General features: G+C 31.0%; 3 protein-coding genes across 4 annotated transcripts; 2 read left to right on the forward strand and 1 right to left on the reverse strand.

Annotated features, from left to right (window-relative positions):
- Positions 1 to 196: 196 nt before the first annotated feature.
- LOC123881374 (receptor-like protein 9a) lies at positions 197 to 5,214 on the forward strand. Of its 2 annotated transcripts, XM_045930045.1 has the most exons (6): positions 197 to 866; positions 1,227 to 1,373; positions 1,564 to 1,710; positions 1,800 to 1,874; positions 2,361 to 2,429; positions 2,934 to 5,214. In XM_045930045.1, exons 1-6 carry the CDS (start codon positions 479 to 481, stop codon positions 5,015 to 5,017), a joined length of 2,910 nt encoding a protein of 969 aa, XP_045786001.1. In that variant the 5' UTR covers positions 197 to 478; the 3' UTR covers positions 5,018 to 5,214. The 2 variants fall into 2 exon arrangements, with proteins under 2 accessions (XP_045786001.1, XP_045786000.1); XM_045930044.1 differs by lacking the exons at positions 1,564 to 1,710; positions 1,800 to 1,874.
- Positions 5,215 to 5,336: 122 nt separating this feature from the next.
- On the reverse strand, positions 5,337 to 9,483 carry LOC123881376 (bifunctional monothiol glutaredoxin-S16, chloroplastic). Its single transcript, XM_045930046.1, has 2 exons — positions 9,043 to 9,483; positions 5,337 to 6,127 (listed from the first exon to the last, which is right to left on the reverse strand). The coding sequence occupies exons 1-2, from the start codon at positions 9,427 to 9,429 to the stop codon at positions 5,624 to 5,626; spliced, it is 891 nt and encodes a 296-aa protein (XP_045786002.1). The 5' UTR covers positions 9,430 to 9,483; the 3' UTR covers positions 5,337 to 5,623.
- Positions 9,484 to 11,604: 2,121 nt separating this feature from the next.
- On the forward strand, positions 11,605 to 14,930 carry LOC123881379 (protein trichome birefringence-like 3). The gene is made up of 6 exons (XM_045930051.1): positions 11,605 to 11,891; positions 12,235 to 12,475; positions 12,688 to 12,859; positions 13,346 to 13,545; positions 13,789 to 13,947; positions 14,315 to 14,930. The coding sequence occupies exons 1-6, from the start codon at positions 11,711 to 11,713 to the stop codon at positions 14,643 to 14,645; spliced, it is 1,284 nt and encodes a 427-aa protein (XP_045786007.1). The 5' UTR covers positions 11,605 to 11,710; the 3' UTR covers positions 14,646 to 14,930.
- Positions 14,931 to 16,583: the final 1,653 nt, after the last annotated feature.

Consider the following 16,583-nt stretch of genomic DNA (forward strand, 5'->3'; position numbering starts at 1 on the left):
TAAACTTTCAAATTAGTTATAGTTTTACACAATAGTTTAGGTATAGTCAATGTGTACATATATTCTAATTTGAATTTTTGAGTTAAAAATATCTCTTGACTAATTAAATTCTGAAAATAAACATGATTTTTTGGTTAAAGAGTTTATTTAAAGGGATAAGATGGAGTCATGACCTCTTTTCCACTCCAAACCACGAAACATGTTAAGACTCCCGGCCATTTGGTTACAAAAATGAAAGCAACAACTAAACTACTAATGTTCACATAAGTCATTAATCATGCAAGATAAGTTTAGCATCTTTCTTAAATGTCATTATCTCTAGTCAACTCCAAGTCTTTCCTGTGGGTGTTTCTATGAAGTATCATCTTGCAATAGAAAAGTCTCATCTTTTAGTACTATATATCACAAGGTGATTATAGGAATATTTAGGATAAAACTGCATAAAGTAACACAATATATATCCATAGATTTGTCAAAAATGAAGTTGGGATTGATAATTAGTTCCTTTTTTTATTTTGTGATGATAATAATGTTAATGCAAAATGAAGATGGATCATGTAACGGATGTTTAGAGAGTGAGAGAATAGGCCTTCTAGATATCAAACACTACTTCTTGTCACATAAAGTATCAGATTCTGAGTTTGCTTCATGGGTTGATGATAGAGTTAGCAATTGTTGTACTTGGGATGGAGTCACGTGCTCTAACACCTCTTCTGGACACATAACTCAACTATCCCTCGATTGGTTACTAACCTATTCATCAGATCATATGATAATGATGAATGTTTCTCTGTTTCGTCCATTTGAAGAATTACGCCTCCTCGATTTGTCTTGGAACAAAATTAAAGGCTGGATGGGCAAGGAAGGTACTACCTTTGTCTTTATATATATATATTAGATTTCTTTATCAAATTCATACTTGTTTGCGTTAAATATGTTAACAATTTGAATTATATTTTCAAAATTATAATACTTTATCAATGAGTACAAGTTTAAGTTTTATAAAAGAGACCGCTAGTTATTCCACAACATGAAAAGTTGATGTTCAAATCGAAATTATAAGATTGAGTGATTATTTTTTAGTTAAATTGTTCATTAACTTATTTTTTGTAATTTTACTTTGGTTTCATACCTATTGTTTTGTTCCGTTAAATTTCAATGTCAAAATTCCTATTAAAAATGCTCTGAATGTAAGCTTATGATAATTTACTCCGCTTATTGTGAAGATTTTGCTAAATTACAAAAGTTGGAGACCTTAGACCTTTCATACAACAGTCTAAATAATACAAGCATATTGTCAAGTTTGAATGGATTAACTGCTCTAAAAACTTTGAACCTCGGTGGTAATTCACTCGATAGCTTCTCCGCTCAAGGTATGTTCAGTTTGATATAATTTATTTATTATATATATATATATGTGTGTGTGTGTGATGAATATATGTTTGCTAGTAAATGAAACTTTTTAATTATAAGGTAGGAGAGAAATTGGAACAAAAAGTGAATACAATTAACACAGCTTGTTTGCACATTTAAACTACACTTATCATTCTGTCTTTGTTGAAGGATTTTCAAGATCAAAGGAATTGGAGATCTTAGACCTTTCATACAATCAGCTAAACTGCAGCATCATAACAAGTTTGCATGGATTCACGGCATTAAGGAGTTTGACACTGTATTATAACAACTTGGATTGTTCTTTCTCTGCATTAGGCACGCATCTTCAATTCTTAAAACTTATAATATATATTTGATGTTTTTAATTTCATTTTTTTGAAAATTATATTATGTCCTTGCAACAGATTTCACCAAATTTAGTCAGCTGGAATTATTGGACTTAGCCTATAATTACCTTACTGGTTCTCTACATGTAGAAGGTACTTTTACTATTACGTTGTTCCAACTATTACAAATCCAGAAACTAAATTTTTTATCACTATTTATGGCAAAATAGTTAAAAGGAAATTTTTTTTCCGTCTGAGAAATTTAGGCTTTACTTGGGAATCATATATAGATAAATACATAGAGAGAGAGAGAGAGAGAGAGAGAGAGAGAGAGAGAGAGAGACCAACACCACACAAAACTCAAATGGTTCTAACACAAAATAGGTTGCACCTTCCACTCATAACTTTCTTAATTGCTGTTGTTTAGCTAATAAGATCATATGTTAGAGACAAAGGTACCATACAAACAATAACAAAGACATCAAGCCACAAATATTCCAAAAGTAATACTTTGATGTTTAGAATTTGAGAAACTTGAAAATGTTAAGTTTAAGGCATAATAATTAATATTATATACATGAAAAGTATATCTCTAACTATGTATTTAATATTTATATACTTTTTTCTTGTATGCTACAGATGTTCAGAATTTGAGAAACTTCAAAGTTTTAAGTTTAAGAAATAATCACATGAATGACTCAGTTGAAGGTATTGCTATTACTCCTACCTATCCTACCTATACCAAGGACATACATAAAAAATTGGTTTGAATTGACATATTTTCTTTCATCTAGCCTCCATTGTATGGCATGCTCTCATAATCACTTCAACGAATATTAGGGATGGATTACAATTAAGATAACAGTTTTACAATCATGTGTAAATTTGTACTTCCTCCGGTCACATTTATAAGTAAAAAAACATTTCAAATTTTGGTCACTATTATAAGCAAAAATGAACTACTTTTAAAATAATTAATACTAATAGTACTTTTCATAATATACTCTTATTCATACTATTTTAAAACCTTACTAAAAAAAATTACTATTTAAAAAAAAAAAAGTATTTAGGTCATTGACATCATTATCAATAATATTTATGTTTCTTACTATTTTCTCCTATTCATTCAACTAAATAGCACAAATTCAACGATAAGTTTCACAAGTTGTATTTAAAATGCAAACTATAAACTTGAGACATTGATTATGACAGGACTATGCCAATTGAAGGATTTGCAAGAGCTAGATATCAGCAATAACATGTTCAGTGCCCAACTTCCAGAGTGTTTAAGCAACTTAACAAACCTCAGAGCTCTTGATGTTGGTAGTAATTTGTTCAGTGGTCGTTTTCCATCTTTCACTACCAATCACACATCCTTGGCTTACTTAGCTCTTGATGGAAATTACATGAATGGATCATTTTCATTGAACACTTTGGCTAATCACACCAATCTTGAGGCTCTACATATTTCATCATTCAACATTGGAGCACACATTGAAACTGAAAATACAAAGTGGTTTCCTAAATTTCAATTGAAGTCACTCATTCTTATAAATTGCAACCTAAACATGGACAAAGGAAGTGTCATTCCTACTTTTCTTTCATATCAATATAATTTGATACAGATGGACCTCTCTAGAAACAAACTAGTTGGCTCATTCCCAAGTTGGTTGATACGTAATCATCACATAGAATGTTTGAATATATCAAACAACAATTTAAGTGGTTTTCTTCCAAGAGATATTGGTATATTCCTTCCTAATGTTACCACTTTGGACATTTCATGGAATAGCTTTGAAGGAAATATACCATCATCAATTGGTAAAATGAAAGAACTTTGGTACTTGGACTTCTCTCATAATAATTTCTCTGGTGAGTTACCTAAACAACTGGCCAAAGATTGGAATGGCTTATATTACATGGTGCTCTCCAACAACTTTCTAAGTGGGAATATCCCTAAATTTCGTAATTCAGTGAATATGAGAGTGTTGTTTCTTGATAATAACAACTTTAGCGGTACACTTGATGATGTATTGGGAAGCATTAATACAAGATTAGGAGTGTTATCCATATCCAATAATTCAATCTCAGGCACAATTCCAAGTTCGATTGGGATGTTTTCTGATATGTATACCCTTCTTTTGGCTGAAAATCTATTAGAAGGTGAGATCCCTATTGAGATTTCCAACATGACAAGTCTTGAAATTATGGATCTTTCTCAAAACAAGTTAATTGGATCAATACCATATTTCAGTAATATAAAATCTCTAAGATTCTTGTATTTAGGAAAGAATAAACTCTCTGGATCCATACCATTTGATTTGATTGGAAGCTCACAGCTGAAACTTCTAGACTTGACGGACAACAAATTTTCAGGTAAAATTCCAAACCGGATGGGTAATCTCTCAGAGTTACGTGTTCTTTTACTTGGAGGGAACAAACTGGAAGGAGGTATTCCAACTCAATTGTGTCTGTTAAAAAATATCAACATAATGGACTTATCACGGAACATGCTCAATTCTTCTATACCATCTTGCTTCCAAAATATGCCATTTGGACAATATGATCATGGTTATGGAGCGTACTTTAGACCATATCACTTCAATTCAAGTCTGGAGCTGTCTTTTGTTCCTGATCTATTAGATGACAAGATGCTACACTTGGAAGCGGAGTTCAGAACAAAACACATGGATTACTATTACAAAGGTAAAGTTCTTGAGAACATGACTGGATTGGATTTATCTTGCAACAATCTAACAGGTATCATCCCTTCTCAAATTGGAAACTTGCAAAAACTCATAGCCTTGAACCTATCTCATAATTACTTGTCAGCCCCTATTCCTATCACTTTTTCCAATCTTACTGAGATAGAGAGTCTTGATTTATCCTACAATAAATTGAGTGGTAATGTACCTTCTCAACTAACTCAATTGCACTTTTTAGAAATCTTTAATGTGTCATACAATAACCTTTCTGGAACACCGCCTAGTGCCCGACAATTTGGAAACTTTGATGAGGGAAACTACAAAGGTAATCCCGGTCTTTGTGGACCACTCCTTAACCGGAAGTGTGAAGGCATTGCGTCTTCACCTTCATCACAATCCAATATTGACGGTGGAGAAAAGGAAACCAAAGTGGACATGATATCATTTTATTGGAGTTTCGCAGGATCTTATATAACAATACTATTGGCCTTCATAACAGTGTTGTGCATCAATGCGCGTTGGCGCATGGCCTGGTTTTATTATATCAGTAAGGTTATGCGTACATGTTTTCCAAGTTTTCCTCTTTACTGATGAATTTCCTTAGTCCTCTTCTATTGAAACTGAGTCTCAAATATTTGAATATTGTAATTTATCTTTACACTAATTTCGTCATTTTGATTTGAGACATTTGATGTTAAGTTCCTTTTTCCTTGTTGTTTGTGTGATGTACTAAACTACAGTTGTTTCAAGCTTTGTTATATGTTACATGTGTTTCTTTTTCTGTTTTATTATTTCATACTAATGCCTATATAAGTTACTCTATATATATTGTCAGTCTCTAATAACAACTAGGAGAAGAATTATGTCATTTGAGCATAATTCAATTAGCTAAATGTAAACATTAGTCCTATAGAACAACAAAAGTCATGCAGACTTGATAATATTGAAGGGTCACATGACAGCATCTACAGCTGATACACCCCTTAAGAGAAATAATTAATAATATAAATAGAATTTATAAAATTATTTTCTACACTAGATGAAATAAAATTTATAAAATTATATTAAACATTAATACAAGAAGATATGACCTGCATTTCTCCTTCCCTTGATGTTCCCCACATTCAACTCCTAGCAAGTCCCTCATTTCAAAGAATGCCTAAATATGCAGATTCACTTAAACAATTAATTAATTAATTAATTTTTGAACAAACCAGCAACTTCACCTTTCTCAAACATGGAGGTCAATATATCACAACCACCAACAAGTTCACCATTCAAAAATATTTGAGGGAATGTAGGCCAGTTACTATACTTTTTAAGTGTCTCCCTCAATCCATAGTTATAATCTTCATCCAACACATTTACACTCTCATAATCTACTCCTTCCTTTTCAAGAATGCCTATCACTTTTTGCGAGAATCCACATAACGGTGCACTTCTAGATCCCTTGATGAATGCAACTACCTTATTCTCTTTTACCAACTTGTCGACGAGTTCCTCAAGAGGGACGGTAAGTTGCACATGCCGACCGGGTGTTAATCGAAGATCAGGCTTCTTCTTAGGTTGTTGTCTTGTCCAAGTGGCATTTCCAGATTCATTACCAGGTGGAACTTTCCCAGTGACTTTTATGTATTCTTCCATCCATGACTTCCACGCTTGGGTCAGAGCCTCTCTGTCAGGTTCATCCACTACCCCAACCTATTGGAGCAGACAATTTTATAATGAAAATCAAACATAAGGAAATTAATATGACTAAAGATTTGGAGCATGAGGATCTTAATCAGAATAAAATATAGTGCAAGAGTATTATTTTTACAAAAAAGGCAATAACTTTCAGCAAATCATTTCACTTCCAATTCCAAATACTTTTTATTTATACATGATTCACTTGGCCCCATATTTCTTCCTCCTATGTAGCACTGACACTTTAGATTAAAGGAGTATCTTGTGTTTGACACGTGTTGGTGTCCGACACAATAATATTCAGTCACTTCCATTTCCTTGAACTATCACTAGTGTTTATGTGTCATGTCACTATCGTTTTTGTGTCTCTGTCATTTGATCAATGTCTTCCTCACAAACTCTCTAAGGGGTTGATTGTTTTTGTGGGTTCTGCTATGGCCAGCTATTCTCAACAACCAGCATATAATAAAAGACTGTGATCAAAGAACATACTTTGTTCGACGATGAAAATTTTACCAAACATCTCTTTCATTATCATTATTTATCACAAAGCTCTACAAGAAAATTATAATTAAAAAGTATGAATTTAAGAGAATGAAAAGGAACATGACAATAAATTGAGGGAAACTTATCCATCCCATATAACCTATGACTGAAACACAGGAAAGCAAACATCTCAGAATCATAACTACTAGGAATGTTAAAATACTCTTAACACTCCATATCATTGGGTTATGGCATTACTAAACTGTGCCAAATTTTTATTTGCAGGGGCAGCAAGGGAACACACCAATCACCCAAAAAGTCCCTCATTGGAACTTCGCTTTTAGCCCTATTTGCTAAACAAACAAACATAAAAATAAGTGCAATTATACAATTTCCTTCTGTTTTGCCTAGTACGTGAAACTATGTTTCAATTACTATTCTTGTTTGCACTAACAATTTTAAGAATTTTCAGGTTCCTCCATAAAGAATAACAAAGTAACAAGAATCATTTGTTTCTCTTTCTTTTAAACTCTAGGAAATGCTAAACAGTGCACCCGGGCACTAGTTAAGAATATAAATATGGAAATTTCATCTCGTAAATTGTGCATTCAATGCTTTAATATGTCAAAAAGTTATTCTCTCTCATCATTAACTTTTTCATTTGTTTCTTTTTTTAGTATGCTTAACTAGTGCCCCGGGGCACTGTTTAGCATGACCCTTTATATTATAATGTTGAAAATTATTCGTATAAATTAACAATAACAATAACAATAACAATAACAATAACAATAACAATAACAATAACAATAACAATAACAATAACAATAACAATAACAATAACAATAACAATAACAATAACAATAACAATAACAATAACAATAACAATAACAATAACAATAACAATAACAATAACAATAACAATAACAATAACAATAACAATAACAATAACAATAACAATAACAATAACAATAACAATAACAATAACAATAACAATAACAATAACAATAACAATAACAATAACAATAACAATAACAATAACAATAACAATAACAATAACAATAACAATAACAATAACAATAACAATAACAATAACAATAACAATAACAATAACAATAACAATAACAATAACAATAACAATAACAATAACAATAACAATAACAATAACAATAACAATAACAATAACAATAACAATAACAATAACAATAACAATAACAATAACAATAACAATAACAATAACAATAACAATAACAATAACAATAACAATAATATAAAAGTGATGTACTTATCACTTCCTCCAACCAATATATATATATATACCTATATGTATAGAGAATGAGTACGGACCATCAAAATTGAATGAAATATGATAATGATAATGATAATGGTTATATATTTCAATCCCATAACCTAACTTTTTGCATAACCTTCACTCTTCTCTACAATTATAATGTAATTAAGTCAATAATGTATACACTCTTCGTTGTTCAAAAAAAAAAAAAAATGTATACACTCTTCGTATTTTTTTGTGTGACTAAATTATAAACTCTTTGTTGTTTCTATGAAAACGGTTGACATTTAAATGGGATAATTGTTGAAAGAGAATCCAACTATGTTCATTTTCATTGTCACTAAGGAATGTTATAATAATGTAGAAAAGTGTAACATCTTGTGACATCAATTTTTGGATAATTGGAGAAGCATAATTCTTTATTATTTATTATGAGATTGATATAATATAAAAACAAAAAAAATAGAGATGAGAATGATATAATATAAGGAAGTGATGTGGCATTATTGTGTGATTTAATTGGATGTGAGTGGGTGATGTGGATTAGGGTTAAGATGGATAGTAGGAGAACTATCTAGGAATTCTATATATAGATTAAGATCATGGAAATGGGAAGTGAAGTCATTGAAACTAAACAAGACATCATTAAGTTGCTCCCACAATGAGATTGTATCAAATTCAAAACGATCTCCATCATGACCGAAACCCAGAATTAAGAGACTGATTTTATGATGCAGTGCGTTTTAATCTTTTTTTTCCCTTTACACCTAAGCAACTCTTTAACACTATTACACGATTCAATAAAATTTTACCAGATTATCATAGTTCAAAATTCAGGATTCGAGGTTACAATCATACATACCAATCATATCTATAAAAGTTAACATTAATCCAAAACTATTTAATATGCTATCTACATATATGCCAAACTTAACTCAATATACACTTTTGAATTTGAAATATATTAAAAATAAAACAATCCTATTATTATAAACATATTATCTAAATCTTATAAGATTTCAAGATAAATAATCAATGTGTTAATATTTATTATTCAACATCACAAAAACCACATTACAAATAAAAAATGAGAATAAATAACTAAAAATTTATCAAATTTCAATTCAAAACTCATATTTCTTATTGAAAATCTTACCTTGACGGAGCTACAAAGCTCCGGCACTGATTTCCGGTGCGTCGAAACGGTGGCAGCAATATTACGCGACAATCCAATGAACTGAAGCTCGCCATCCTTATCATAAACAGCATAAACTCCGGCTTCTGACGGCAATTCTCCGGTTGGTCCATCATTTTCCGGCGACACCGTCACTAACTCCGTCTCGGCAAGGTTTTTGACTGCCATAGCTATTATCCGTGTCCTAGGCTTTACTGAATGGTAGGGTTTGAGGGAAATTGGGCGTAGGGTTGTGGAAGAGTTTGGGTGGAAATTGAATGAAAGGGTAGGGGTATTTTTGGGATAAAAAGAGGAAAATCGATGAAAAGATAGAACTTGCGGAGAAGAAAGGTTAATTATGGTAGCCATTGATGAATGGTCAGTAGAGTGAGTTTGAGTGAGAGAGAAATGAGAAAGTCAACATAGGTAAAATTTTGTCTAATTTGAAGGGTGCAATGTATGGGCTAAGCCAAAGTGATTATTTTGGATTAATTCTTAAGCCCGATGAGATTATTTTGGTTTTGGAAATTACAAAAAATAAAAATAAAAAGAGTGTGTCATTAAACGAAGTCACAAATGCTACTAAAATTCATGCGCACAATCGTGACATCTCGGGTAAAGGTGTTCAATCTAACAATATTAGCATTATCATTAGTTGAGCTATCAATAATTTCAATGTTAATAATTATTGATACAATGGGTATTTTCCTTATTTTTTTCAAAGAGGTACAATGGGTGAATCTTAAAAAATGGTTTTTCAAATTGTAGGATAAAAAACTAGAGAGCAACTTTTTTTGTCGGACTTTCTAAAAAAATATTACATGTTTTTTAAAAGTATATTTATGTCATATTTTATCTGAAAGTGTATTTTTGAAGACACAAAATTCGTGTTTTTTAGATTTGTACATCTGAAATGATATTAGGAGATGTGAAAAATTGTTCTTTTTGAGATGTTAGATTATTGTCGCTAAAGTAATTCTCACTCATTTCTCAATCAATATATGCAACTACTCAATTAGATTCATGTAAATGTGTCAACCAGTTATAACTGTCATTCTTATGATCTAGATTGTTACCTACACACTTTGGAAAAAAGTGTTCAGGTAAAAAAAAAATTTGAAAAATTTTACATACCTACACACTTTTTTTCAAAGTGTTCAGGTAAAAAAAAAATTAGAAAAATTTTATATAGCTGAACACTTTTTTCCAAAGTGTGTAAGTAACAAAATAAATTTGGAAAAATTTTACATACCTACTGTTGGCGAGTTTAAATACTTAAACTAGCGGTTGTTTACCAAATTTTCACGTAAACACCTACACACTTTTTTTCAAAGTGTTCAGGTAAAAAAAAAATTGCATATCAGAACACTTTTTTCCAAAGTGTTTCGGTAACCAAATTTTTTTCTTCAGGGTTTTAGTTTATATATGAGGGTAAATTCGTCCATTCAAAATTAATGTTGGGGTAAATTGACAATTGTTGGGATAGAAAAAAAAAATTTCTCTTTTATTAGACACATGAAGGCGTGAAATGGGCTTATCTGGCCCGCTAGTATTAGATAATATATATTGCAATGTTTTTCAAAAATATATATATTGCAATGTTACAGTATATATCCGTGTAAAGCTGAAATGATTAATTGGAGCTCAAGCCTCAAAGAAATGGGGTTTAGAATAATCAAATAATCTAACGGTTAATTTATTGCAGCATGATGGCAGTAGGGATGTATGCTGCCGAGGATCCATTTTCGTTGACGACAACATTGATTGTATGGTTTTAACAAATGGAGAGGATCTGGACTCATCTACATGGATATAAACAATCCAAAAGGTGTTAACTGCTAACCTTTCAATGCCATTTCTTAACTACTACTCCCTCCGGTCCTTATTATAAGGAACAATTTGAAAAAAACACACATACCAAGAAACCTTATCTTTCTTAATAAAAATTCTAAAATTTTACAATCTATTCCAAAACTAACCTTGGTGTATTAATTTATCTTTAGGGAATATATCACTCTAATTAATGCATAACTTTGGAATGGATACAATTTAATAAGGGTAAAAATGAAATTGTAAGAATAAATTTAATGATTGTTTCTTATAAAAAGGACCAAATTTTTTTCTCAAATTGTTCCTTATAAAAAGGACCGGAGGGAGTATATAATAATTTTTTTTTCTTTTCAAAATGAATAAATTTATTAATTAAAATTGCACAAATACCACATAGAATTAAAAATTTATCACTTGAGGTTACAAGGTCTTAACACCTTAGGGACAATGAACTGACCGCAATTTTATTTAGAAAAAATTGAAAATTTAGAATATTATTATTAATTAAAAGACTTAACTACATCATTTTTTAATTACTAGTAATCATGAATGGTTGGATCAATGTATAGCTTCCACTACATGAATACAAAATAAGCAAAAAAATGTTAACATTTTTCAATGTCATTTCTTAACTACCAATATTAGCATAGACATAGTTTATATTCACAACCAAAGCATACTATAAATGCTTTGACTTCACTCCTACTCAAAAAATAATAACCCTCTCAACAATTTCATCATCATTCTGTTTCTTTATGCATTAATACATACTCTTTTTTCCATCTTTACTACCTTAAACCTTCATTCACCCTCCATTCACATGAACCCTTCAGAAACAATGAAGCTTCTTAGAAAAAAGCTTCCTCTTCCAATCATTATCACTACAATTTGTGTTCTTATCTTCACAATAGTTTTGTATGCTGAGAGGCTCAGTTTCATTTCTTCCACTTCTATTTTCAAGTCCAAAACATGTCCTAGAAAGCACACCAAACCAAAATTTAGTAAGTTATTACTTCCTCTATTCCTTTTTAATTGTCGCTTTTGTAGAAAGAAAAGAAAAAATTCTATATATTTGTCATTTTTAAAGTTTGTTTAATAAATAATACGCTCGATTATTTATTACAAAGAGAGAAATAGTTGGAATTAGATAATAAATAATTAAGGGTATTATAGCATAAAAAAAATTAATAAGAAATATCAAAATTTATTTGTTTTCATGATGTGTAAATAATCTTAAAACGACAATTAAAAATTAGCTGAGGGAGTAGTTTAGCTTCACAAATATGCACCATAACTCTACTTTTTCCACCAATTTGGCTTTTTAATAATGTCATTGTTCAACAGATGACAGAAAAATTGAGGATGTGGTTTTTAATGCCTCATGGATGGATGATAGGTTTGATTTTGACTCAGAAGAATGCAATGTTGCTAATGGAAAATGGATATTTAACCATTCAATTAAGCCTTTATACTCAGATAAAAGTTGTCCATACATAGATAAGCAATTTTCTTGTGTGAAGAATGGAAGGAATGATTCTGATTATCTTCATTGGGAGTGGCAGCCAGAAGATTGTACCTTGCCTCAGTAAGTTTTCTCATACTCAGACTCATTCATTTTATTCATCTTCTATGTAACATGGACACTTTAGATCAAAGACGCGTCTAGTATCTGACAAGTTTGTGATGTGTCTAGTGTCTGCATTAGTGTTTCATAGCATATATTCTAATTTTTGGCCATTGAGGTGTATGGTTACCTAATTTAAGTCACATTTTGATAGACTACTTCATATTTGGTAGATTTAATCCAGAGATAGCCCTCAAAAAGCTTCAAGGAAAGAGGCTTCTATTTGTTGGAGATTCATTGCAAAGAAATCAATGGGAATCTTTTGTATGTTTGGTTCAAGGTATCATACCTAGAAAGAAGAAGTCAATGAAAAGAGGGCGAGTTCATTCCGTCTTCAAAGCCAAGGTAATTGAATTCGAATTTCCCATAGTACATAAAGGTCACATGTCACAATCATGCGATTCAGACTTTCTGGTATAAATCAAACGGCTTATATAAACTCTCTTAATTATATGAGTTGTTTAATCTCGATCAAACGGTCTAAATTACATGACTATGACAACTACATCCTTTTTAATACGAGCCTTCCGATATTCAGGTCAAATGGCTCGAATTGCATGGCACCGTCTGACCATTTTTTACTACAGGCAATCTGGATCCAATGTCAAACATGTAGATTCAAGCATCTGCAACTCTAAATGAAACTCTTATATGGTTATAAATTATGTAAATAAAAAAGTTAATACAAGAAAAACTACTAAGAATTCCTTGGAATTGAACATATATACTTACTTTTTAATATAAGTTATAACAGGACACAAAAACTAACACAATGAAAGCAAATTTATATTTATTTTTTTTTAATAATGTGTTTGATTTTATTTGATATAGGAATATAATGCTACCATAGAATTCTATTGGGCACCATTTCTTGTGGAGTCAAACACTGATATTAATATAATAGGGGATCCAAAGAAGAGGATAATAAAAGTTGATGAAATCACTGAACGTGCCAAAAATTGGACAGAAGTTGATATTCTTGTTTTCAATACCTATGTTTGGTGGATGAGTGGTCTTAGAGTTAAAGCATTGTAAGTCCTATCTTTTTACTTACCTACCTAGCAACATATAGTTTTGCTTGAAGGAAACTACTTGATATTTTTTCTTCATAGTCATTTTCATTCATCAATAGTAGATTTATTATAACATTTTATCTTGCTTAGAATATAAAATTTGATTATAGTGAAAAACTATATTAGCAATTGTTTTTCATAGAAATTTCTAAATATATAATGATCAATTATTTTATGTAAAAATCAAATTTTTAAATGTAGGTGGGGCTCATTTAGCAATGGAGAAGAAGGGTATGAAGAATTGGATACATCAATTGCTTACAACTTAGGTTTGAGGACTTGGGCCAATTGGGTGGACTCAACTATCAATCCAAACAAAACTAGAGTCTTCTTCACAACTATGTCCCCTGCACACACAAAGTCTCTATCTCTCTCACTCTCAAACTTTATATTTATATTATATCTTCTATTTCATTGTTTCATCAAAATAGTGTTATCAATGATATAATGTTGATATAGAAGCACAAACACTCTTCGGAAGCACGGAGACTCTTCGGATTAGGCGTGTTCCAATGTCAGACGTCTGACGGTGTTAGACACCGACACATGATTACAATGAACTATATTATATCGTTGATAGCAATTTGTTCATATGCGCTATAGCGGCTATATCAGCGCCATATAGCACTATATATGACTCTGATATAGCCGCTATTTAACAACAGTGCATTGAAGCAACAAATTTAGTGAACATATGCACTAATGATTGATGTGACATGTTTTTCAGAAGTGCTGATTGGGGCAACAAGAATGGTGTAAAATGTTTCAATGAGACAAAGCCAGTAAAAAAGAAGAATCATTGGGGAAGTGGTTCAAATAAAGGAATGATGAATGTGGTAGCAAAAGTTATCAAGAAAATGAAAGTTCCAGTAACAGTAATAAACATAACACAAATCTCAGAGTATAGAATTGATGGTCATTCATCAGTTTATACTGAAACTGGTGGCAAATTATTAACTGAAGAGGAAAGGAATAATCCATTAAATGCAGATTGCATACATTGGTGTTTGCCTGGTGTTCCTGATACTTGGAATCAAATATTTTTTGCAATGTTGTGACAAATTATGATCCTTTTGTTTTTTGTGACATGAAGATGTCAATTATGTAAAACTATGTGTTCATATTCATTTTACAATGGCATTTTTGTGATGCAAAAAATAAAGTGTCACAAAATGCTAAATGAAGATTAAAGTAAACAAAAGTATCAGATTATTAAAGAATTTGCACAGATAAAATGGTTATTGGTAGATCATATGTTTAAGCTTATATCCAGTGTCTATGCTTCATTGCATTGGAAATGTACCCTCGTTACAAGTACTATACTTATCAAATAATCAAATTTCTGGCATGATATAACCCGACCTATCATTCTTCTCATATTTGAGATGGTTGATGCTCAATTGCAATAATTTAATTGGAGAAATATCCATGAGCATCTGATCGCTTAAGAAGTTAAAGATGTTGTTCCTCAGCGAAAACTCTTTTGAAGATGTCGTCTCTGAATCTCATTTCACTAATCTCTAACTTTATGGATTGGACGACGTTTACACCAATTAGTAGTCTTCGATTCAATAACTTCTATGACAAGTTACCTTCAAATATATGTTATTTGAGAAAACTTCGAGTCTTAGATCTGTCACTAAATAGTTTATCACGTAGAATCTCATCTTGTGTAAAACAATTTACTTCAATGGCTCAGTACTTTCATTTGTGAACTCAACTACATTAATGGAATGTCGGTATTCATCCAAGAATTCGTGTTTTATTGCACAATATGATTTGGCACAAAGATACCAAAATGCAGATAAGTTTTTAAAAAGCATTGATACCAACTGAAATGGAGTACTTAATTGGATTGATTTCTTTAAATTTTTCAATGAACAATCTCAGTGAAGAAATTATTTCAAATATAGGAAACTTGAAGTCACTTGAATTTCTTGATCTATCACAAAATCTTCTTTCAGGCGGAATTTCTAGAAGTAATTCATGTTGATCATCTCACTATGTTAGACTTGTCAAACAATCAACTCTATGGACAAATTTCAATTGGAACACAGTTGTAGAGCTTTAATGCTTCAAGTTAAATGATTAATCTCATAATACCATAGTTGTTTGCACAGTTAAATGATTATAGGTACTTGATTTATTTGCTGCCCCCATAAGCAATTTATTCCATGAAAATTGCAATGCTTTTGATGTTGTTTCCAAGTACTAAAATTAATTAATTTTTTGCAGGATCTCCTATTGTTCCCAGTGTGCAGTTCATTGTTTTGTATGAGTAGAATGAATGCCTATTCTTATTGTGCAGTAAATAAAATGCATGAATGGCATTTTGTTAAAACTTTCCTATGACAGAGTTTGATTGTGCAGTAACTCAAGTACATAATTAGTATCACGATAAATATGTCAGAATCACGATGATCCAACTTAATTTTACAAAAACTATATAGTATAGCTTTTGAAAAATCAAAGCGAATCACCAAAATTCTAAAATACTCACGGTAAAACTAAACATACACTATGTCAATCAATACTTGTTACCTGTTCTATCTTGTGAAATTTGTGTTAAAATTTCAAAAACTATAGTAATTGGTCACATCTATATTAATTAATTATTTGATTAATCAACTAGTAGTATATAAAGAGATTGGTACTCATGAATTTAGCTCAGTTGAAATATCTTATCCACTTTAAACGCTATACACTCTACTTATAACAACTTAGGAACAAAATAGAGAAACTAATTACATCACACATTGAGTAAAAAAAAACTTTGCATTTGCATTGTGAGAGAACCGCAACCGAGCAAACTCACTAAGCTGTAGAGCTCATACGTGTCATTAGAATAGTTCCAAAACATGCGTGTCTTATTCTACCTTAGCCACATCTAGGTTACACGTGTTAGTTTAAAACCACTATTACTGTTCCCTATTTACCTGTTGTCATCTTCTAGTTATTTCTCAAATATTTACCACTCTTTAAATATTATCATGCAA

Source organism: Trifolium pratense, linkage group LG4 (assembly GCF_020283565.1).
Source record: "Trifolium pratense cultivar HEN17-A07 linkage group LG4, ARS_RC_1.1, whole genome shotgun sequence".
In the NCBI taxonomy this organism is placed as follows: Eukaryota; Viridiplantae; Streptophyta; class Magnoliopsida; order Fabales; family Fabaceae; genus Trifolium; species Trifolium pratense.